A 23,593-nucleotide genomic window follows, 5' to 3' on the forward strand; every position below is an offset into this window, starting at 1 on the left:
CGCCGAATTGCCGCCGAATCCGCAGGACCGGCGGACCTCCCGCAGGCATGCCGCCGAAGGCAGCCTGTCTGCCGTGCTTGGGGCGGCAAAAAAGCTAGAGCCGCCCCTGAGTGATTGAGGAAGTATTTCAGGAAGAGAAAGGACTGTCTTATGGCAGCTTTATTATTTCTAAGAAATTCAAAATAAAAAATACAATATAAATGTTTCTTTTCTGAACAACATCTTCAGTGACATTATTGGCCCGTTGGGAGGATTTGAGGACTGGCACTGGCCCTAAGGTAAATTGAGTTTGAGACCCCTGTTCTACTCTATTCCTGGACATTATCAGTCTCAGTCAGAATACTGCATTGCTAGGCTACCCATCCTGAGTATCATATTACACATATTTTTCTGACTTTCCACTTCTTAATAACTTGTACTGATCAACATAATTTTCTCTTTTCTATTCTGTCTGATGCCTTCATTCTTTCGCTTCAGTTATGAATTCCATCTCCTTAAGTCAACTTTTCAGGAGACATGGGGCCAAACTGTGAATAACTAATTTTTTTAAAAATATCAATCTCTACTAAAATACTATTTCTCATTTCAGAAAAAAAAAAACACCTGCCGAATAGAAGGTAGCTCTCATGAATGATGCCACAGAAATGCTGAGACCCAGACACACAAAAGAAATTAGGAGCCTAAATCCTATTTTTGGCATCACTGTGATGCACAATCCTGTAGGTGCCTAAACTCACTGAGCATTCAAATGTCCACTGTAAAAGTTTCCTAGACACCTATGTTTTTTGCTGTAGAAGGTCCCTAGGCACCTATGTTTCTGCCACTGGGCATACACTCTGCAGCCTGAGGGAACCCTCACATCAGAATATCCCATAGTCCAGTGATTAGGGAACTCACCGGAGAGATGTCAGATCTCTGCTCAAATCTCTTCTCTCCATCAGAAGGGCTTGAGCAGGATGTCTCCCACATACCCAGGTAAGTACACTAAATACTGGGCTAAAATATATGAGGGAGGTCCTCCTCTTCTCCTCACCCCAACTCCAGGAGAGGATCGCAAGCAGAGACAGGTGCCTCCCTGCAACCCAGTCTTAGGTACCTATCTCTATGAGAGGGGCAGGGCTTAGCACACATCTTTCATTAGCATCTCCAGTGGCTAGTGTAGTAGGCTCCCTGTCGAGTATGCTGGCTTTTGTGGGTCGCATTCTAAGGTACCTATCTCCCCCCATTAATTGTATAGGAACCTAGGCACCTAACTTGGGCTTTGTGAATCACAGTGCAGTTCCTGTGAGATTCTAGGTGCCACAAAACCAAGTGCTCCCATGCCTAAGTCCTTTTGCGCATCTACACATAGGTGCGGGAACTAGGGGGGCTGGCTCAAAGTGCTTTCTATACACAAGGTTTGCACTCTGGTTCAATGGCCCTCAGCATCCCCATTATAAAAATTGTTTAAGCACTTCTGCATCTATATAGAAGAAACTATGGCAATGAGGGCCAAATAAGTATCTGGATGGGTAAACCAGTATAAATGGCAAGAAATAACATGGTTCTCCTTGGTTACATACAACTGTGGAGACCTCTCCTTATTTCAAATGTCTATTTCTCACTCAGTAGAACATGCTCAATTTTGGTTTTGTCATAGAATCACAGAAATGAAGGACTAAAAGGGACCTTGAGAAGTCATCAAGTCCAGCTTCCTTCACTGTGGCAGGGCCAAGTAAACCTAGACCATCCCTAATAGATGTTTGTCCAACTTGTTTATAAAAGCTTCCAATGATTGGGAATCCATGACCTCCCTTGGAAGCTTATTCCAGAGTTTAACTACCCTAATAGTTAGAAAGTTTTTCCTAATATCTAAGCTAAATCTCCCTTGCTGCAGATTAAGCCCCTTACTTCTTGTCCTACCTTCAATGGATGTGTAGAACAATTGATTACCATCCTCTTTCTAAACCCCTTAACATATTGGAAGACTGTTATCAAGTCTCCCCCAGTCTTCTTTTCTCAAGACTAAACATTCCTCATAGGTCAGGTTTTCTAAACCTTTTATCATTTTTGTTGCTCTTCTCTGGACTCTTTCCAATTTGACCTCATCTTTCCTAAATTGTGGCACCCAGAATTTGACACAGTACTCCAACTGGGGCCTCGCCGAGTAGAGTGGGACAATTACCTCCTGTGTCTTACATACTACACTCATGTTAATACACTCTAGAATCATATTAGCCTTTTTTGCAGCTGCATCACATTGACGACTCATATTCAATTTGTGGTTCACTATAACCCTCATATCCTTTTCAGCAGTACTACCACTTAGACAGTTATTTCCCATTTTGCAGTTGTGCATTTGATTTTTACTTCCTAAGTGTCATATTTTGTACTTGTCTTTATTGAATTTCATGAAACAAGCTAACCAAAACCTTTCACCTTTCCAGGATAGACTCAGGCTATGTCTACACTATGGGGGGAGGGAGGGTGTCGATTTCAGATACGCAAATTCAGCTACGCGAATAGCGGCTCCCCCGTCGACGGCGCTTACTCCTACCTGGGCTGGTGGAGTACGCGTGTCGATTCGGGGATCGATTATCGCGTCCCGACAAGATGCAATAAATCGATCCCCGAGAGATCGATTTTCTACTGCCAATCCGGGCGGGTAGTGAAGACCAGCCCTCAGATTCCACCTAACCCATTTGTCTACTCCTATGTTGAACTGGCTCTTGAGAGCAATAGCAACCAGTCCCAACATGAGAGTGGCTTTTCCTTAGCTAATAGAATGTCACTCAGATAGGAAAGAGTTTTAAAAGGGCAACACAATGTAAAGAAATCCCTTCTGCTTAGCTAACTGCTTTGTACCTGAGAGGTAGGGAGTAGAAGAAAAGATACTGTTGTCTCAAATATACCTCCCACCTCCACTTCAAAACTGAGAGAGAAGAGCATGCACTGCCACTTTTCCAGGTAATTGGGGTGCCAAAGAGATGACCTATTATTAAAGCAGACCATTTTTAGTTAGAAGTTCCATAACAGACAGGGTTTGATCCCATTTGGCTTTATGTAGAAGGCAGCCAGCATCTGCTGCAGCCTTCTCCTGCCTATATGGTTTGGAAGGCCACTGGAGAGGGTTCTTCCTTTGCCAGAATTAAATCTTCCACCATCTCACAGACTTGGACACAGCATGCTCCTTTATTTCTCAGTCTGATATGGACAATTTAGATCACACCTTAGACTGAAGCTCAATTACAGCATCCCTCTTTTGCTGGGCCTTTAATAAAATGTATTTACAGGCTGTGGTTTATCTCCAGCATCTGAGACATTCCATGCTCATGATAGGCCTGCCATATATATAACCCCTAAAGTTTTCAGTAATTCAATAGTAGCATTTTACAATTCTTTGTATCAGTTTTTAAATTGGACATTTTTTATTTAATTCATTAATCTTTTTTTCCCCAACTCCTTAGTCATGTACTATTAACAATTCCTCCATTTAATTTGAAACGCTTTGGTTGTAGGTATGGCATTATTTCATTTTTCACCTTGGCAGTGGAATGCACTGCTATATTCAAATAAATTCAAGTCTCATCTTGGCAGTTTGGCTTTCAGCTAAACACTGCTCAGACTATTGTTTCTTTTATTCTTAGTTCTCTGTTTTAAATCATTGCAAGACACTATGAATGAACACCACTACTGGATATGAATTCAGCTATATTATATTCAAACCTGATTAACTTTTCAATCAGTTTGAACTTTTGCTGGTTAAATTTAAAAGCAGGAAACTATTTAAACTGCTTTTAAAAAACTCCTAGTTGTTGGAAAATGTTTGTAAGTTAACTTCTTTCCTCCGTGAAAGAAGCTGGATAAAAGTGCAAAAGAACAAGTTTTTTAATAACAGACAAACGTGTTATAACTGCAGGTATTAAAAAAAAAAAAAGGTGATGTGAGACATATTTTGTTTTGTTTTTTGACTCCTGGTGTATTTTCCTTTATCTTTAGAGCCAAAACCCATTTTAAATAGTTAAAATTTTCAGCCAAAACAACTGAATTTGTGCAAGGCTGTAACATGAGCTGAAAAAATAAAATCCTATGCTAGGCTTTTCTAGACCTTTAAGCTCTAAATAATTGGAGAGAATAATTGTAAATAATATAATAAAGTTTCTAAAACTGTACCTAACAAAAACAGATCACTATTTTTAGTACAAGGTGGTTCTAAAAAGTTTAGCGTGCTATGTAACTTTGTCTACCCTGAAATTATTTTTCAGCTAACAACGTTCCACAGTAGAATGGGATGTGTAAAAATGTACTGAACTACACTTTAAACTCAGATGTGAAGTTCCTTAGCTTTTATATTAAGTTCTTATCACTGGGGTAAAATATTCAAGATGGCTTTTGTTTGTTTTTGACAGGATGACCCACATTTTGTTATGTACATCTTTTGCATAACACACAAATCATGGATTACAATGCACCCATATCTATGCACATGTGTATCCATGCAAATGCATGTGAACATCTGATTTAGTGCAAACGAGAGTCACTCAGCTTTGAAAACCCATGCCAAAATAAATAAATGTATAATATATAAATGTACGGCAATGCTTTATTAGAGCTTGTTTGAATCTAAAATGTTTCTATCACCTTTAACGTTCTCTTATTTTATTATAGTAATATGAATTTGAAAGTGTGGGCTAAGTTCTACAAATTATCTCAAGGAATATTATGTTTTTTTAAAAATATGGACTCAGTGATACTCCAGATGCAATTCCCCCTATCAATTAACACTGAGAGATCTTGTGTATAGAATAAATGAAAAAAATGTACATAGTAAAAAGTTAACTTAAATATACTATTTTTACAAAAGTAATATGTAATGGAAAATTCCAAGCTGGAAAGGAAGCTTCTGAAAGCATGGCAAAGGCACAGGCCTATGAGTCCAATGAAGGTTTTTTATTACTTTATTTGTAATGATAACAAGAGCCATGGAAAGTCTGCAGTCTGTCAACACCACTAGTTGCAGCTGTGGACGTAGTCAGCTGTGGATGCAGTACATTCTTTGTAGAAATATCAGCTAATTAATCTCATTATGTCAATGATAGGCTATAAACAACTGAACTGCTGGCATCACAAGTATTGATTATTACCTTAAGTCAAAAGCGAACCTCACACTGGATGAACCTAAATGCTCTATTATCTGTTTATAATACAAAACCTAGGCTACAAAGAACCAGCTAAATAAGAACTGCATTGGAGACAAACTGTCTGTAATATACTTCATGTCATAAATACTGCAGTCTTTTTTGCTGGTATTTACAGAATCTTTGTTACCAAACTGAAGCTTCACTCCAGCATTAAAAACTCAAACTATCAATTAAAATGCTTATTAGCCTTGTCATAATTGTCTCTGAAGGGTAACTCTGTGTTCTAATAATGGCCCAACACTTAGCATTAGAGTTTGCACTTAATTATTAATCCTACATTCAATCCCAAATAGTTGTTTTGAAATTAGTTTTGGCCAGGGGAATGACAATTGTACACCAGAGCAATTAGCGGAAGCTTGCCAGTTGCTGAGTCAGCACTTCCTTGCAAAATTCTGAATGACTTCAACTGCTGCCATTTCAAGGTTGGACCAAAAGGTATAAATAGCTAGTGATTAACAAGTTATAGCCCTTGGTAATCTGTTCAAGTGGTTAATTATCCTCACTGTTAAAAATCTGCATCTTATTTCCTGATTTCAGCTTCCAGCAATTGGATCTTCTTATGCCTTTGTCTATTAGATTACAGTCCTCTATATCTTCTACCTGTGAAGGTAGTTAGCCCCAAACTTGTCTAATCTATGGATTTCCCACTAAATAATATCACACGGTGAACTGATGCTTTTAACACTAGATGGAGTGTGCTATTATTACTTTTGCTGGCTCCTGCACAAAAATATATCTTGCTCCTGAGAACAATTAACATTGTTCCAGCTTCACTCATTTGGTGTAATTAACAAACTAACTTTCTATTGCTAGAACATACTTTGTTTAGCTTCCAGGGTTACAACTGGTGTATTTTATGGTAAATTGGACAGATTATTGAACTGTATAGAAGAACCACCCCCCAAACTAGTTATCTTGAAGTGAATTCCATTTGACAACTTTCTCTCCTGTTGGGAAGCTTCCTTGGGCAGGAGATTTTTTTGGTCATTTTTATTGTAATGAATAAATGATTGTAAATAGTAAAAGACAAATCTCACAGGAGTTAGATTAACTCCTAGCATAATACACTCATATACAACTCAGGGTCACACGCCTCATTCTGACACACCATTTCTAATACAGCAGCAGAGCACAGTATTCACTCCAATTCTTTTCTTATTGGTGTCCCATTCTCCATGCTCTGTTAAACTGTTTTATTTCTGTTTAATTACTGGACCACTGAAATGGCCAAACTGAACTGTTTAAAATGAACAAATCAATGCAATCATCATCACAATCTAATTCTTAAATGTAATGCAACTTTTTGCCATGTTTACATAATCACATTGTCTTTGTACTAAGGCCAACACTGTGGATTTAGAATTTTCCTACGGATCTGAACCATCTCTGGGCTCATTCAGATTTACTGAGTCCTGTGTGCATACAGGAAACAGGGATGATGGCTAAGTAATAGTTGTCTGTTACCTGAGGAGGTAAACTAAATTGTAGCAAGTAGATTGAGCAGTAACATAGGAAGTAGCCTCCAGTACGCTGTTGTGGTGTCAGAAACAGTAGAAAGCTGAGAAGCAGAAAACAAGTTCAAAAACACACAAAAAAACCAAATGTGGTGGGATGGTAGATTGGTGAAGAGAAGAATATGCACCTGGTGGAAGACTCAAAATTGAATGAGATAGTCTGGTATTTTATAAATTACCAGACTAAGAGAAAATTACAGGGCCTACTACCTGGCATGGGGAATGGGGAGAAATATTCAGGTCTTCAGTAAAAGTAAATTGGAAGAAGCACAAGCTTAGAAATAGAAATAGAGAATTTGCACAACATCATGGATATAAATAATCACTCAGAAGGAAAAGATTCTCCAAAATAGAAATGTATAACTTTACTATAACATTCTCAAATCCATGCCAATTTGCTTTGTGAGAATAAATGAGTATGGTTTCATTGAGGGTAGCTATAGGTGCTAAAATAGTTAGTAAAATCACCTTAATTTATGACTCTAGAAGACCCAATATTTAGCTGATTGCCTATAGTCCTAGCAATTAAGTAAAATATCAATGTTCTATCATGTACAGCACAAACCTAAAGAAGCTCATAGAAAGACAGTAAGAATATGAAGATAAATAGCTAATGGGAGCACAGCCCAGAATCCTAAGAAATATACCAACCTATAATAAAAGAATTGACTTAAACATGTCCAAGATGAAATCTCACCTGATAGAGATGTGAATATTCACTCAGCAGTATGTATCACTTTTATTACTGCTGCACATATACTATCTGGTCTGTAGTACTGCCTGCCTGAGAACTCTGAAATGTAGTTCTGTTGATGCACATATTGAAATCCTGTATATGGGTTCATTCAATCATGTAAATTAGCAACACAATGAAATGAATATGGATCAAGGGCCAAATCTTTAGTTGGTATTCATTTGCATAGCTCCACAGAACTCAATGGAAATATGCCAATTTACAGTAGAAGATCTGGTCCCTTGTGTATTAATTGACACATAATACCATTTAGAGACAGATCTATCATGAGGCCAGTAGTCCATGCTCAAATTAGAGGACATAGATCTAAACACTAAATGGCATGCATGACATGCATGCAAGTTCCAAGATATGCTTATTATTGATATGACAGCAACATGATATCCATGTTACAGGTGACACATATATTACATTTGCAACTGGGCCATCCTTCAAACACCCAGAGTCCTCAAAAGAGGAATGAACCACACATTAATACTAACATCTGCTGTGGTCCTATGAACAGAATAGAAAAGAAGCTTATTTTTGCCACTTATGGAAGCGAGCATACTGAGCAAGGTGTGGTAGAGAGACCTCAATATTGATGCAAAAATAATATGAATAACATTATTATAACTCATTTTCATAATGTTAGGCCATTACAAACTTGTTTGGTCCTTTACGGAATATTAAAATATATATCTACAAATATGTTATAACCAGGATGCTTGAAAATGTAACAATACCTGTCTATAGTTGGTTATGCTATAAAATGTTCAAGCTAATCAAAGAAATTACAGAAGGCTTCTTTCTGTCATCCAAAAGTTAGCTACAATTCAGGAAGATAACACCTCCTTGGTCATAAAACTGTTTATGACCCCCCAAGAGTGTTTCTATGTATTTTAAAAGGCAGTTTTCCTAACTTTAGTTTGTTTTATCTTTTATACTATTTGATTTTGTGCTATGTTTAAAAGATGTATTGGTTACTGAAATCTGTGCTTTGTACAAAATATATAATAAAAGTTCAATTGTTGTAACACACAGATTGTAATTCTAAGGACCCTGGGTCAAATAAAGAAAATGAGTGTATTTTTCTAGACCCAGGACTTTTCCATCTTGTATAAGATACCAGTTTGGTACAGATATAATCCTTTATATAAAGCAAACATACCATAACTGAAATGTGTTAAAGTAAAAAATTATCAATTTCTATAATAGTATTAATAACACAGATTAATGCACAAGTCTCTAGGTCAAGAACCAATGTAATCTTTAAATGTAGTGTGATTTTTTACATGTACAGTACATTTATCGCCCTGAATTTTCTACTAAAACAGAATATTTTTCAGAGGTATTTCAGCAAAAGAATATGATCTAATATGCCATTTGCATAGCTTCTATAAAGTATACATTTTGAGAAATTCTGGCATGTATTTCACAAACCTGCAAATGGAGTTATTGAAATCCTGATCCAGCAACGTACCAGAGAACATACTTAATTACTTCACTGGGACCACTCATGTACTTAATGCAATGTTAAGCACATCTCTTGCTGAATCAAGGCCTAATTGATACAAAAATCACGAACCTTCAAGATCCTGAGCTTGTACTATATAAGAACATAAGAACGGCCGTACTGGGTCAGACCAAAGGTCCATCTAGCCCAGTATCCTGTCTACCGACAGTGGCCAATGCCAGGTGCCCCAGAGGGAGTGAACCTAACAGGTAATGATTAAGTGATCTCTCTCCTGCCATCCATCTCCACCCTCTGACAAATAGAGTCTAGGGACACCATTCCTTACTCCTGATAGCCATTAATGGACTTAACCTCCATGAATTTATCCAGTTCTCTTTTAAACGCTGTCATAGTCCTAGCCTTCACAACCTCCTCAGGTAAGGAGTTCCACAAGTTGACTGTGCGCTGTGTGAAGAAGAACTTCCTTTTATTTGTTTTAAATCTGCTGCCTATTAATTTCATTTGGTGACCCCTAATTCTTGTATTATGGGAATAAGTAAATAACTTTTCCTTATTTACTTTCTCCACATCACTCATGATTTTATATACTATGAGGTACTGAGAGCCCCCAGTTCAACTGACAGTAATCTGAGATGAGGGCATGTAGCATCACTAGAAAAGATAGTCTGTAAAAAACTGAGTATCTGTACACATATATGTAGGAATTGGCCCAGCTCTTGCATTTTCAGTCTATGGTTCCTGCTGTGCTGAAGTACAGTATCTAAATGATGAATACTGTTGCTAATATAATGGGCCCAATCCTGCTTTTTCTGGTTGTGGTTCAAACTCCCAGTGAAATCCAGATGCACAAAGGATGCAGGATTGAGCCGAACTGTGATACTGATGAGTCCCCATTAGCCAATAACACTACTCAGGATTTTAGTACTATTACTCCCACTTATATGTTGGTGTGGGTGTGGATGGCAAATACCTTAGACCATGCATTGACAATGTCACTCCAGTTTGAACATGACTGTGGATTTATTCCCTTTCCCCACCAGCGACTATTTGCTTTTGTTTGCTTTATAAATAACTTAACAGCTTTCACAAACTCTCATAACAGCTTCCTTTTGTTATCACTTCTACTATTGCTGTCTACAAGTCCTTGTAATAAAAATGTAAAAGGTTTTAGATTTTAATTATTCTATATTAATCACAGAGAAAAATATTAACTACAGCCACAGTGTATCAGGATATTATAATACAAAGTCAATATACAGATTTGTAATTACCTTTGTAATTAATGTGAAACTATACAGTACAAAGAACAGGAGTACTTGTGGTACCTTAGAGACTAAGAAATTTATTTGGGCATAAGCTTTCGTGGGCTAAAGCCCACTTCATCAGATGCATGCTTGTTAGTCTCTAAGGTGCCACAAGTACTCCTCCTTCTTTTTGCTGATACAGACTAACACGGCTACCACTCTGAAACCTACACAGTGCAAAACCTCATCAATTTAAAAATATTTAAATGCCTTTGGTTCATTATGATTTCCTTGGCTGGCATAGCCTGAGGCGAAATTTAGATGTTGAGGCTTTGTGATGCAGTATTCCTGTTGTACTAATTGCAGTACAGCACTAGCACCCAAAGGGCAGGTGGAAAACCAAAGGGGAAAAACTATTTCCAAATCAACGAGTCCAATTGTGGTTACATCTTATCAGATAAGATTGCTCCTGGAGGCCTGATCCCATTCCCATTGAATCTGATTCATGTTCAAATTGGAGTGACAGCCCTACTGACTGCCACGGTGCACGATGAGCCTCACAGAGCATTTTATATATGAGAACTGTACAATAAACAGTATGAAACAAAATGGGGAACTGAAACAACGCACACCTAAATGCAAAAATCTAGACACTGACTAGGTCGCCACATCCATTACATATTAGGGGCCTGGATATCAATTATGTATTAAAAGATACTGCAACTCTTACTCACACAAGTAGTCCTTATAGAAGGCCCTGTTTTGCTATTAATAATATTTTTATCTCTTCTACTGTTGACGACAATGAATGTTCACACCCATGATACACAGGAATAGACCGTTCTATCCTTGCATTCCCTGTGTTTTATTTTTTCGGAGTGAATTTTCACTCCTCTTTCCTGTCCAAAAGTGTAATGCCAGCCAGTCAGCACTCAGGTCATTTCTCAGTGACCTGAAACCAGAGTATCACCCCCAACCCGTCTGCAGACTCAGATGTGGGGGGCTTTGTCTTGGCTAGCAAGGGAAAGAAAACACTTGGCCCCTTTAAGAATTGTAACCCTCCTTTCCCTGTCTTGGTGAGCTGTGTGCTGTGGCTGATTTGTTGGACAGAAAGTTGCAGCATAAGCCTATTGGCTCCTGTGCACCCAATGGGAACGCTTGTAAGTAAGGCTTTAAGAAAGCTGTGATTGTTTGGTTCAAATTTGGTTTTGGTGCAGCGGGCCTGGCCCATGCTACCTGGTGGAGGCAGAAAAAAAAGTTTAACTACCTGTAACTGTTGTTCTTTGAGATGTGATGCAGCGGCCCCATGCACCAGAGAACTTTGCCTAGCCCCTGTCCCTGGCCATATAAGGGCTGAGCTACTCTGACCACCTCAGTTCCTTTGTACCGAATGTCAGAAGAACAGACTCTGATACAGAGGGGACAGAGGGTGGGTTGTGGAACCCATGTCTGCATCATATATTGAAGAACAACAGTTACAAGTAGGTAAGCATTTTTTCTTCCTCTAGTAGATGCAGCCTTGTATTCCATGCAGATGGCTTCCATGCAAGTACTCGCAGGAGGTGGGGCTCTGAGTCCATTTAAAGAAGGACTGAAGGATTGCCTTCCCAAATTTCCATCTGATCTGGATGCAGCCGTAATGGCGTAATGGTTTGCAAAGTATGCACATGGGTCCAAAAGGTCGCCCTCCAAATCTCTAATATAGGAATGTCATTTAGAAATGCCATTGACATTGCCTGAGATTTTGTGGAATGAGCTCATACTGCTTGAGAAGGTGTAGCCTGGGCTACTTCATATGCTATCATGATACAGGATATTAGAATACAAAGTCAATATACAGATTTGTAATTACCTTGGTCTGTGAAGAGGCTGCTTGCCCCTTCATTCAGTCCACATATGAAACAAATAGACAAGATGAGGAATGGAAAGGTTTAGTTCTATACAGATAAAAGGCAAGATCAATTTAGAAAACAGATGTAGTTAAAGCAGTATAACCCCCTACTGTGGACACAATTATACCATTATAAAGGTGCTTCCACTGGTATAACTTATTTTGGTAAGTGTAAGTTTAATTGTCTAATCTGTTAGAGTTTAGCTACCCAGGAAATTACTATGCAGAAAGCCATGGTGTGAATTACAACGCTCATGCAGTCCCATGCTAATATTGCTACAGTATAGTGAAAATTCCCAAGTGCAGCTTGGCATAGTACTTGAAAGCTTTGTATACCAAGCTGCACTCTGGGACTTTACCTGTGCTGTAACAGAGTCAACACAGGATCGTGCTGCACGGCAAGCTAGTGAGCTGTAGAACCACATCCTGGCTTGGCACATGGTAACTTGCCATGTAGACAGGCCCTTATAGTTAAAGTGGTACAAAACCTGTGTATAAAACAGCGCTTTCATCTGACAAGCATCCAGTAGGCTGCTCCCCTCCAACCTGTCTCACAGAAAAAGGACTTACAAGCTAAGATCCCATGGGAACCTTTAGAGATGACACTGAACCCAATAAGAGCTCCAGAATCCATAGAGTCAGAATTGCCACACCTTGGACAGTCTCTCGCCTCATCAAAGGGTTATACAAGGAAGAGTGGTGAGAATTCACTTCAAGACAGTTAAAAACTTTAGTTTGATTAAAATAAGTATCTTAAAAGTTAACTTGCAGGATCGTTGCTAATTCTTGTGAGACCTTAGGAAGCTGGAATTCAGAGCTAAGAATAATTTCATCTAAAAGATTTTTCTTTACAAGAGCAAGGAGATTGGCTTAAGAGAAACCCTAAAAGGAGTATTTTAAAGCATTTTGATATTTTAAAATCCATCCTTTTAAACTAGGGACTAATTTCTCCTCCCTTTGAAGAAGCTACTGAATTTAAGAGCTCTCTGAATCTGAGGCGTTCATACTCAGAGTGTATGTATGCATAATCATTTGATTTTACCTTTGAATGCTCAAATAGTCATGCAGTACCTTTAGATGAAGAATAACCTCTTTTCCTTTGAGAATTAGAGAATTAGAGGTACTGGAAGAAATCTGATATCTGATTGTTGTCTATTGTAAAGAATTATTGTTATACTGTTGCTTACCCTTAATCATAATCTACATAAATTGCTTGCAAGACTGTATTTAGTATTTCTTATATGACTAGAATATCTTGTGCATTCAGACTTGATTCACAGATCCTCTTTCAACTGCTGATTATATAAATTGTCTGCAGTGGCTGAATAAAATTGATTTAAAATAACGAAAAGTGTCTTGATTTGAAAGAATTGTCTAAGGTAAAAAGTATACTGTGAAAAGAACTCAGTATTACATTAGTAAGCTAATGCTCCCTGGCTCAGTCAAAAAGGGGTTATCAATATTCATTTCATACAACTATTAGTTATTAATATTAACTAAAGTTATTACTTCAATCTAATTTGCTACATTCTCTCTAAAATCAGCTGGCATCCCCTGTATTTGTAAATTCCCCTCCCTCCTTCATGCTTACATTCACATCATTTAGACGTGTTATACTTTCTACTCTCATACACAACATTACAAAAATACACTTTACATGGCCGCTGGGAAGAAGTTGATGCAAATTATGTTAACTGATGAAGGTGGGGGTGGGAACATGGTTTGGATGAGTTTCCTCTGCTCTTCCATTTGATAAGCAAGCTTTGCACATAAAATGTTGGTTTGTATAGCACACAGGCTGCTGAACTATTAAAACTAGAAGGAGCTGGCAGCTAGGAGACACACATGAGGACAGGAAGCTAACCTTTACCTCAAATCAGCAACAGAATGCCTTCTCTTTTTCTTGTCTTCCATATCCAATTTCTTTTCACTGTGCCCCGTTTGGTCATCTAATTCCCATGATATCCTTCTTTCTCTTTTGCCATCATTTTTGCAGATCTCTAAGGACTTTGACCTTTCCAGTCATAACATGCAGGCATGCAAAATTAAATGTAGACAACTCAAATTGAAAATAATGAACTACAGATGCTAACTCTAGATTCACCTGATGAAACACTTTTCAACATTAAATTAAAATGACTTTAAATTTCAGTAAGAAACACTTTTTGAATGACTACAGTAACCAACTGTAAGTTACATCTGAAAAGGAATTATGGGTTATTTAATTTTAAAGATTTCATACCGTAGGATCTGATTCATTATAAGTATGTGAGAAAGAGGAAAGTCTGAAAAAGTGATAGTTTGTTCTAAAAATATTAATAATTAAGTAGTACGGGTCTGATCCTGCAACATTTACTCATGTGACGGGTCTCATTGACTTCATTGAGCTTATATGCACAAGGAACATTCACATGAATAAGGACCTGACTCTGCAAAGACTTGTGCATGTGAATAACTTTAATCATGGGAGCAGTCTCACTAAAATGAATAGGTTTGCTAACTTCAGGAAAGTTAGCCATGTGCGCAAATTCTTGTAGGATTGGGCTCAAAGAGTTGAAGAGGGTAAAAGGGTGGTAATTATTGATAATATCACAAAATTCAGTCTAATCATAATGTTCAATCCTGCAATTCTGGCATGAAATCCTGCCCTGCTCAAGTCAGTGGAGCCAGAATTTTCCTCTGATACCTCCCACTAATTTTAATGAGAGTTTCAGGAGTGCAAGATACTGAAGATCTGATTCTCAGTTTGGAAGAATAGCAGTTCAGATTAAGAATATTTTTTTCAAATGCTTTTAAAAAAATTCCATATTTTTTACTGAACAACACTGTAATTATAGTTACCTTATAATGATTTTATGTTTTGCTCATTGTACTATAATATAAGAAGAGACCAGTTCTGGGTGAAGCCTGGACAAGGAAGGCTCCATCTCTCTGCCCTAACCAAAGGAAGCTGGGCATGGTCAGAGGTCAATATTTCCTGGATCTCTATGAAGGACTAGTGCTTATATTATGGACTTTAACACCAGGTAGCTATTTTGAGTTGAGATTTGTTTTTGGTTAGCCCCACAAGGGGACTGGCCGGCTTGCTATGCCAGAGAAGGAGCAGACCATTATAGAACCAAGACACAGGAGGGTTACTAGAGAGGAAGAATCCCTGCAATGGCACTTCCTGACATGAAAGGGGGTTCTAAAGGTGAACGCACACCATAATGCTCCCAGTAATTTCAGTGCAGCTGGATCAAACCTCGTAGTGAGGAGCTCTATGGAAGTTGGAAATGCAGTGTTTGCAAGGTATTTTAGACATTATTAATTTTTTCAACTGAAAATAGATCTTAACTAATCAATACCACAACATGTTGGCTATAATTTTTGAGATATAGAAATAATATTCTTATTCACATGCCCTATAGCTTCACAGGCATAACCAACCAGGACTGTGCTCCTTCATTTGAAATAGGAAAGGAAAACATTAACATGTAAATAACGAAAACAATAATATTAACATAATAATTTATTCCTCAGACAATTTCTGGTTATATACCAGTGTTTACATCAAAATGGGTTTAGTTTAAAAATAATCTCAGGTTCAGATTCAAATCATGCTCAGTATAGCATGAACTTGTCCTATACACCTCCACCCTGATATAACGCTGTCCTCAGGAGCCAAAATACCTTACTGCGTTATTGGTGAAACCACGTTATATCAAACTTGCTTTGATCCACCAGAGTGCACAGCCCCGCCCCCCCGGAGCGCTGCTTTACCGCGTTATATCTGAATTCATGTTATATTGGGTTGCGTTATATCGGGGTAGAGGTGTAATTCCTATTGTACCAAAAGGTGTATTCATATCCCATTGATACACTTGTTGTTCAGAAATCTAAAAGAGACACTGACTGAAAGTAAATATAAGGAAGCCATGTTTATTCCTCATTTAGGGCCACATTCTACTACCCTATGTTGAATAGTACCTTGCACCCCAAGTAGTCTCAAATAGTTAAAGCTGGCTCTTAAAATCACAGATTTACAAAAAAGGTAATCAGATTTTACAAAATCTACTGTGAAAGAAAACCAGCTTCTGGAAGTAAAAATTAGTCTCCTTAAACAGACCCAATCTCCACTCATATTATGTAAGCAAAAAGTCACAATGGAGTCAATGGGCTCCAGTGAAATTACTTGCACGAGAAAGGTGAGCAGAATTTAGCCCCACCCCCAGGAGAAGCTGGGGAAAACTAAAGATTTGTGTTCCAAAGTGCTCTAGCACTTGTAGTTATAAAAATACTACAAAGAGATCTGTGTTTGAAAAAATCGAATAAAATGAAAGGAAATAGAACCGCTGATTAGGTTGCCATATGAACTCCGCAAAGTGGAAACCTAACAACTGAAAGAATTTATCAATACTTCTGGACAAGTCCTATTTGTATGGCAATGAGATTAAATTATGGCCAAAACACAGCAAAGCAGATTACTGATGCTTAAGGCTACACAGCTACATCTAAAATCCTCCCTATCTGCAGGGGGCAGTGTGCGTTTGCATGTGCCCACATGCACATGTACACTCACAACAAAGACACACTGAGAGAAAAAGTTAACCAAACATATTGATTTATTGGTAAAATAAAGAGGTAAATCTGGCAACATTTAATGATTTTTAATTTGCGTTTCGGTTGTTTTTTTGTGCAAAATTAAATCCTTTTATGGAAAATGCAAAGTGCAGCAACAGTACTATGGGCAGCAAACTGACATATTACCATTTATACGCACTCTGAAGAACAATTTTTTTCCTTTACACAACCTCAAGAAACAGCCCTTCACTTATGTAGTTGTTTGATGGCCATGTAATTTCCCTTTACACTATAGCTAGTTGACTTTCCTCTCTAATAACCCTGATCCTGTTAGGTAGTCAGTTCTCTCAGCTGCCTTTGATCTTAATAGAAATAGGCCCTTTGGCCATGATATTGCACAAAGGGCGGTATGGGCATCTGGACAGCATCAAGACCTCTGTGGCAACACAAACTAAGGAATTAGGCCCCAGTCCACCATAGCATTTAAGCACATGTGCAACTTTAAGCATGTAAGTAGTGCCACTTAAGTGCTTTGCTGGATCAGAGCTTTAAAGTACTAATTTCCAACTTGCTCCAAGTTTGGGTTTCTCCTTGCACAAATATAAAAATTTGCTGTTGCCCTGTCTGAATTTTTTGTTTACCTGTTTAAATGGCTGGATGCCAAGATGGAAAAATACGTTCATTTCACAAAAGACTTAGGATGATCACGTGTATGTTTATGTGTGTGTGTTTATATATATATATATGATATTTTAAATATATTCTATTATATAGATCATAAATATTTATATTTCTTGTTTTATTTTTATTCTTATATTTTATTTTTACACTAAACAAGAAAATTTTATACATTTAAAATAGCATCATAAACTCACCTGATTCTGCCCCTAGGGCGCTCAGATTGCTCTGACATAAAGCTTGTGCTGCTGAGGCGTGAGGCACTGCTGGTACGGGAAATGGCTGACACATCACTCACATCACTATCTGATGATTTGGCAGAGACGTTATCACAACTTCTGTACTGATCTGTTTGTATGTTATACTAAAGATTAAAAAAAGAAAGTGTGAGGTTTCTTTTCAAAATGTGAAATATACTCAGACAACAAATGATGAGGACAATTCTTTTAAACTTCTGAAATAGCCAAAGTCCCAAAAACTTCAGAAAAGTGCATATATTTAGAATAATGTCTTGAAAAAACTGAAAATACTATAGGTTACTTCAAGCAGATGGGCTCCATCTGTATGGCTGAGATGAAAGAACTAAACTGTGATGCATGGAACACTAGAATATTATTTTCTTGTTATTTAGTGCACCAAATTATGATTTGTACAAATAAAATGTTTTATTTACCTCTAGACATTTCTGTGGTGTCTGTGAAACTGTCTAGGGCTCTTTTGAAGTTTCTATATGTGCCAAAGATGGATACATTGGGATGTATCAAAAGAAGATCATGGATTGACAAATCCATCCTCACTAATAATTAAGTGGTAAATTACTTGATATCTGAATCCTTAACCTTACTGTGAGAAAAGGTACTTGAATAAATTGAAAAGTCATTGGTTGAGCACAGTAGCTAAAATAATGTAACATACATACCAATGTCATTTTGTGATCTATTTATTATTTTGAGAAAACTCACACAAGAAAAATAGTGTTTAAAATGATATTGAAGATATTTGATCAAAGAATGCTAATGGAAGATGAAGCCTCTTTTAGGCTCTGAATCAGAATTTTCATGTTGCTCCCTCTACTTTATGTTAAAAATATCACCCTCTTCTGATTGTCAGACCTCATCTGACTTTATGGGAAAGCAATGAAGAAATTTCCACCCAATAAACCCCTTAACTGCTTTTCATTATGTGGTTTTACCAAAGTAGGACTTCCTTTTTAAAAACTACAACATGGCACATCCACAGGGTTTCAGTCAAGTTTGAAAATCCAATCTGTTGAGCTCAGGGCACTTAAGGATGTCATTTTTTAGATTTCTGATAGAAATTCATGGTGTTGGGCAGGGGTGGGGGTGAGGATGGCCAGCTCAGTTTGTGGAGTGACTTTGTAGTTTCTGCTTTTAGATGTCAAAAGCATCATGGTGGGTGACAGACACTGTCTGTGTGGGCTGTAATTAGCTCATGCACTAAATGCACCTTCTCCTGTACATTTGTGGGTATTGGAAAAAGAGGATTCAGAGTTGCAAGAGTAAACAGGAATCCAGAATGCAAGGCTGAAGGAAACTCCTCCCCCTCATTCTCTGTCAATCACATACAAATCTGCTGGTAAGAAAGGGAAGGAAGAATAGATAATAATTTGTTGCTTCTAGCCTCTGTGATACAAGATAGGCTTCTTAAATATATTTGTATCATATTTCTCAGATACTTTATAACACTACTGCACTATAATCAGATTGTCCAATGAATCCGATGACAATCAGGATGAGTCATTTTCACCAATATTCAATTGTGCTGCACACATCCCGAGTGTTGCTAAGGACCAGCAACTCCAAAAGGTATCAATGTAAGTTGCAAGTCCGTAGTACTTTTCAAGACTAGACCCTATGTATTTTAAACCCATGTGCCTCATATTAAGCGCTTACGGAGTTATACTGTATAAGGAACTGGTAACTGCTTGAGGATTTTAGTGATTGAATTTCCTTTGCCTTATGCTGATTTCTTCCATTTGAAAATTTGAAGTCTGTTATTAGGCTCTTGTTCTTCAATAATCTGTGATCTACACTATGCATGTGTGTCTATATGTACGTACACATTCTCAAGTATGTGCACATATGCGCACACACTGTTATACAAACTAATTGACTATCTACAACTTTCCAAATGCCATATCTGTGAAATACCTTTAGAGAGCCAACTCATAACAGCAAAGTTGTATACAGGTATACAGTTAGAACTACAGAAATCTAGCATTGAGGGATGACTTCAAAAAATGCGGATTCCTCCCCCCCACCTTAGCATGCCATATTTTACTTTTATACTCTTTTTGTTTTGTTTGTGAAGAGAGAAGTGAAAATAAATACTTCTCTGATTTTCTTTCAGTCATACAAGTATTTGCCTATCAGTAACATTAGTTAGAGTATAAAAATAAAATAATAGAATCATAGGGTTAGAAGGAACCACAACGGTCATCTAGTCTAAGCCCAGGATGCAGGATTTGCTGTGTCTAAACCATCCAAGACAGATGGCTATCCAACCTCCTTTTGAAAACTTTCAGTGAAGGAGCTTCCACAACCTCCCTAGGCATCTGTTCCATTGTCCTACTGTTCTTATAGTTAGGAAGTTTTTCCTGAGAGTTAATCTAAATCTGCTATGCTGTAGTTTGAACCCACTGCCTCTTGTCCTGCCCTCTGTGGCAAAAGAGAACAACTTTCACCATATTTTTTATGGCAGCCTTTCAAGTATCTGAAGACCACTATCATGTCCCCCCTTAATCTCCTCTTTTCAAAACTAAACATACCCAGTTCCTTCAGCCTTTGCTAATATGGTTTGCATTCCATCCCTTTGATCATTTCTGTCCCTCAACTCTGGATCCTTTCCAGTTTCTCCACATCCTTTCTATACATTGGTGACCAAAATCAGACACAGTACTACAGCTGAGGCCTAATCAGTGCTGAGTAGAGCAGTACTGTCACCTCCCGTGACTTGCATGCTATACTGCTGTTTATGCAACCGAAAATTGCTTTTGCTTTTTTTGCAACAGCATCACATTGCTGACTCATGCTGAAGCTGTGATCTATCACAAATCCCAGATCTTTTTCAGCAGTGCTGCTGCTAAGCCATTTCCCCCCATTCTGTATTTGTGCATTTGGTTTTTCTTCCCTAAGTGAAGCACCTTACATTTGTCTTGGTTGAATTTCATTTTGTTGTCTATAGCACAGTTCTCCAATTTATCGAGATCCCTCTGAATTTTAGCTCTATCCTCCAAAGTATAGGCAACCCTCTCCCCCAGCTTTGTGTCATCCAAAAACTGGATCTGTATGCTTTCTGTATCTACATCCAGGTCATTAATAAAGATGTTCAACAACACCGGACCCAGAAATAAAATGTATTACATCTAAAGGTTTTTATCCTGTGCTTGTAATGTCAGAGCTTTCTGAATTTTCACTACTGTGAACCAATCCTGTTCGCAAACCAATTTATGAATCAAACACTGAAGGGTTCGTACTGACCACTGTGTGATCCAGGGACAGCTACATAATTGCTTGTGAATTTCAGTCTATAATTGGAGTTTGTGAGAAGGGTGTTGGTGGTTTGTGTAAAAACAGCTGAGAGAGAGAGAGGGTGAATTCCTGCAAACGAAAAAGGACAGAAAAAGCACTGGGTTGGGAAAGGTGAATTTTCAGCTCCATTCTGTAGTGAAACCAGCAAGGCCCTGAGCGGAAACATGGGAAGAGATGAGTAATAGCTTGGAGTACAAAGAATCACACAAAATTAAATGCCATTACATTTTCCTCCCATCACGCTCACATTTGCAGAAGCTCAATGCAATAAGTTGTGGGAATGAATTCTCTTCTTACTGTAGTTAAATGTAACACTCACAGAGGCTCAAAAATTGGACAACTGCCCCCCCCAAATCCAATTTCTGTTACAAACTTAGGTCCTCAGCCTGCTCTTATTGATGTTCATGGCAAAACTCCCATAGAATGTAACAGGTACCATCTAAAAAGTATGGAGTGCCCCAATCTTCCTGACTTCAACTGAAAGTGAAACCTCGACCCTATTTAAATAAATGGCAAAATTCTCATTGACTTCAATGGAGCTAGAATTTCACCCTGCATGTTTGTTTAAGCCAAAGCAAGGAGTGATTTCCCAACAGGCAATGCTATACAAACATTTTGTTTAAAATATAAATGTAAATTCTCACTCCAATCTAAGGATTTATACTTTTAGTATCTTCAATAGGATAAATAGCCCACAAGTGCCTTTTACAATTTCCCCCTTTTCTCAAAGCAATCCTACCAGTGTAGGAGTGGCAAATCTGTTCTCTCAATCATGATTTTTCTGCCCAGGATTGAACTTTGAGGAGCAAATAAAGTTTAAAGTTAGTAAGCTCTTTTTCATGTCCTTTGAAAACTTTTGTAACTAGCTACAATGTGACAGTGGATCCCTTATGCAAGCTGAAACTTTGATTTCTGTTCAATAGGGAGACTGGTGTCTTCTCTAGACTGATGGAATAGGAAACCCAGGTTGAGACATTTGATGAGTTATCACTAGCACAACAACCTTCCCCTGTCTTTCTGCTTTTCACTTGGATGAGAGTCTTGCTTCTGCCTGATACCAGATAAGTTTTCCATAGTTCCCAGCACATATTCTTAGTCTAGCTGCTCAGTGACCACTGATACCCCACATTGCTCATCCAAAGTCTCTCAATGTGTTTTGAACATAATAAGTCTCTTTTACTCCATGTTTCCGTATAGTAAAGAGCAGCAGGATCTCAGGAGTGGCTCAAGTGTGTTGGTTTCCTGGACTGCAACACCTTTATTGTACTTTGTGCACATCACTGGAATGTTGTGGTCACGTATCTTTTCTCAACCTTGGGATTTGTCCATCTTTCCTCTTTTGCCATCTATGCTTCTCTCTTAATATACACTGACTACATTCCTTTCTTTGCTTTGTTAACAGTAGTCCTAAGGAATCTCAGTGTTGCATGATTATGTAGGTATACAGTGGCCAGGGCTGGATGGAATGTCAGACCAGCTGAAGTGTGGTACTTGTTGCCTCCTAGTGACTGCCCTACAAAAAAGGTGTAAGTACTGCTACTGATATTAATAAGGATTCTCTACCATTCCCAAGTGAGCGAGGCCTGCATTTTAAAGCAGACGGTTCTATTCCTTATGCTGCATGGACATAGTTTAAATAAATACAGATTTACTAGAACACATACAGCCAAAAATATGCCCTCCAACACTCAAGCCTCACCAGGGGTAATCATAAGCCATTTTAGAAAACACTCTGCCCGAGAATGATTAGCTTCTACGTGAGATACTCTCAGCACTATGGAAGCCCCCTTAAATGGAGCTTCCAGGAGTGGCTCCAGGCTAGACAATTGTTGCCAAGCAGTGGTGCTTGAACATTCTATATAGTGGGGTTGCTGAGAGCCATTGAACCAAACTGTAAACCCTGTATATCATGGGAACCACTTCAAACCAGGGGGTGCAGCAGCACCCCTAGTTCCAGCACCTATGTTGACAAGGAGCCCAAGAGGAGCCAGTGGCCTTAGAGCCAGCGCAGAGGCACAGGGCCCCAAACAGATGGCTTATTGCCTCCAGAGGATACCTTATGATCCTTGAGGGTCATTGAATTTTCTGCATGAAGGAGAGAAGCAAACATGGGTACCCTCTCCAAGAGAAAATTCACAGAAGACTCTGTGGGAGACCCTCACAAAGCTTTCTCCCTCCCTTGGCCACTTCCCACAGGAAGGAGTAGTCTGGATTCAGAATTGCAACCAGTGGGCTGTGCAAGTGAAAACACTCTGTTCCGTTTTTCCTGTTCTTAATGAACTTCCCACACAGAAAAAACAAAATGAGTAAATTGTATTGTTGCCAATCAAATGCCCTTTTTATTGTACTTGAAAGGGTATTTTGCTAATGTAGGATAAACAAGATGAATGGAAGAAAGACAGAAAAAGCCATATTCCACCCAGAAAGGCCAAATTTCAATGATTTTTAAAAAGTGATTTTTCTCAGTTAGAAACAGGAGTAAATAGCACTTCCAACAACAGATTTAATTTGAATGTTGTTTGTGAATATTATATTACTTCATTTAACAATCAATCAATGCTATTTAGGTCAATAACATTATATTAGAGCAGGACACATGGCATTGCCCTACAGAGAAAAGTGCCATGGACTGAAAGAGATCCTCTTATTACTATTATTTAAAATTTGGTAGAGAACCCCACTAGGGCCCAAGGGGCTAGGATAAATCTGCTATTTAGAAAGAAAGAAAGAAAGAAAGAAAGAAAGAAAGAAAGAAAGAAAGA

At 38.2% G+C, this 23,593-nt stretch overlaps 1 protein-coding gene across 25 annotated transcripts in view; it reads right to left on the reverse strand.

Annotated features, from left to right (window-relative positions):
- RIMS1 (regulating synaptic membrane exocytosis 1) overlaps nt 1-23,593 on the reverse strand; it is a 484,827-nt gene that overhangs the window by 76,659 nt on the left and 384,575 nt on the right. For 18 of the 25 annotated variants that reach the window (XM_026654647.1, XM_026654646.1, XM_026654648.1 and 15 more), the window contains one exon: nt 17,478-17,644. The exons of 6 other annotated variants lie outside the window; for them this stretch is intronic. In XM_026654647.1, coding sequence (XP_026510432.1) covers nt 17,478-17,644 — 167 coding nt within the window. Of the gene's footprint in view, nt 1-13,909; nt 14,054-17,477; nt 17,645-23,593 lie in introns of all 25 variants that reach the window. One more of the 25 variants, XM_026654643.1, reaches the window with a different exon arrangement.

This window comes from Terrapene carolina, unplaced genomic scaffold (genome assembly GCF_002925995.2).
Source record: "Terrapene carolina triunguis isolate 2854851 unplaced genomic scaffold, T_m_triunguis-2.0 Scaffold42, whole genome shotgun sequence".
Classification (NCBI taxonomy): domain Eukaryota; kingdom Metazoa; phylum Chordata; order Testudines; family Emydidae; genus Terrapene; species Terrapene triunguis.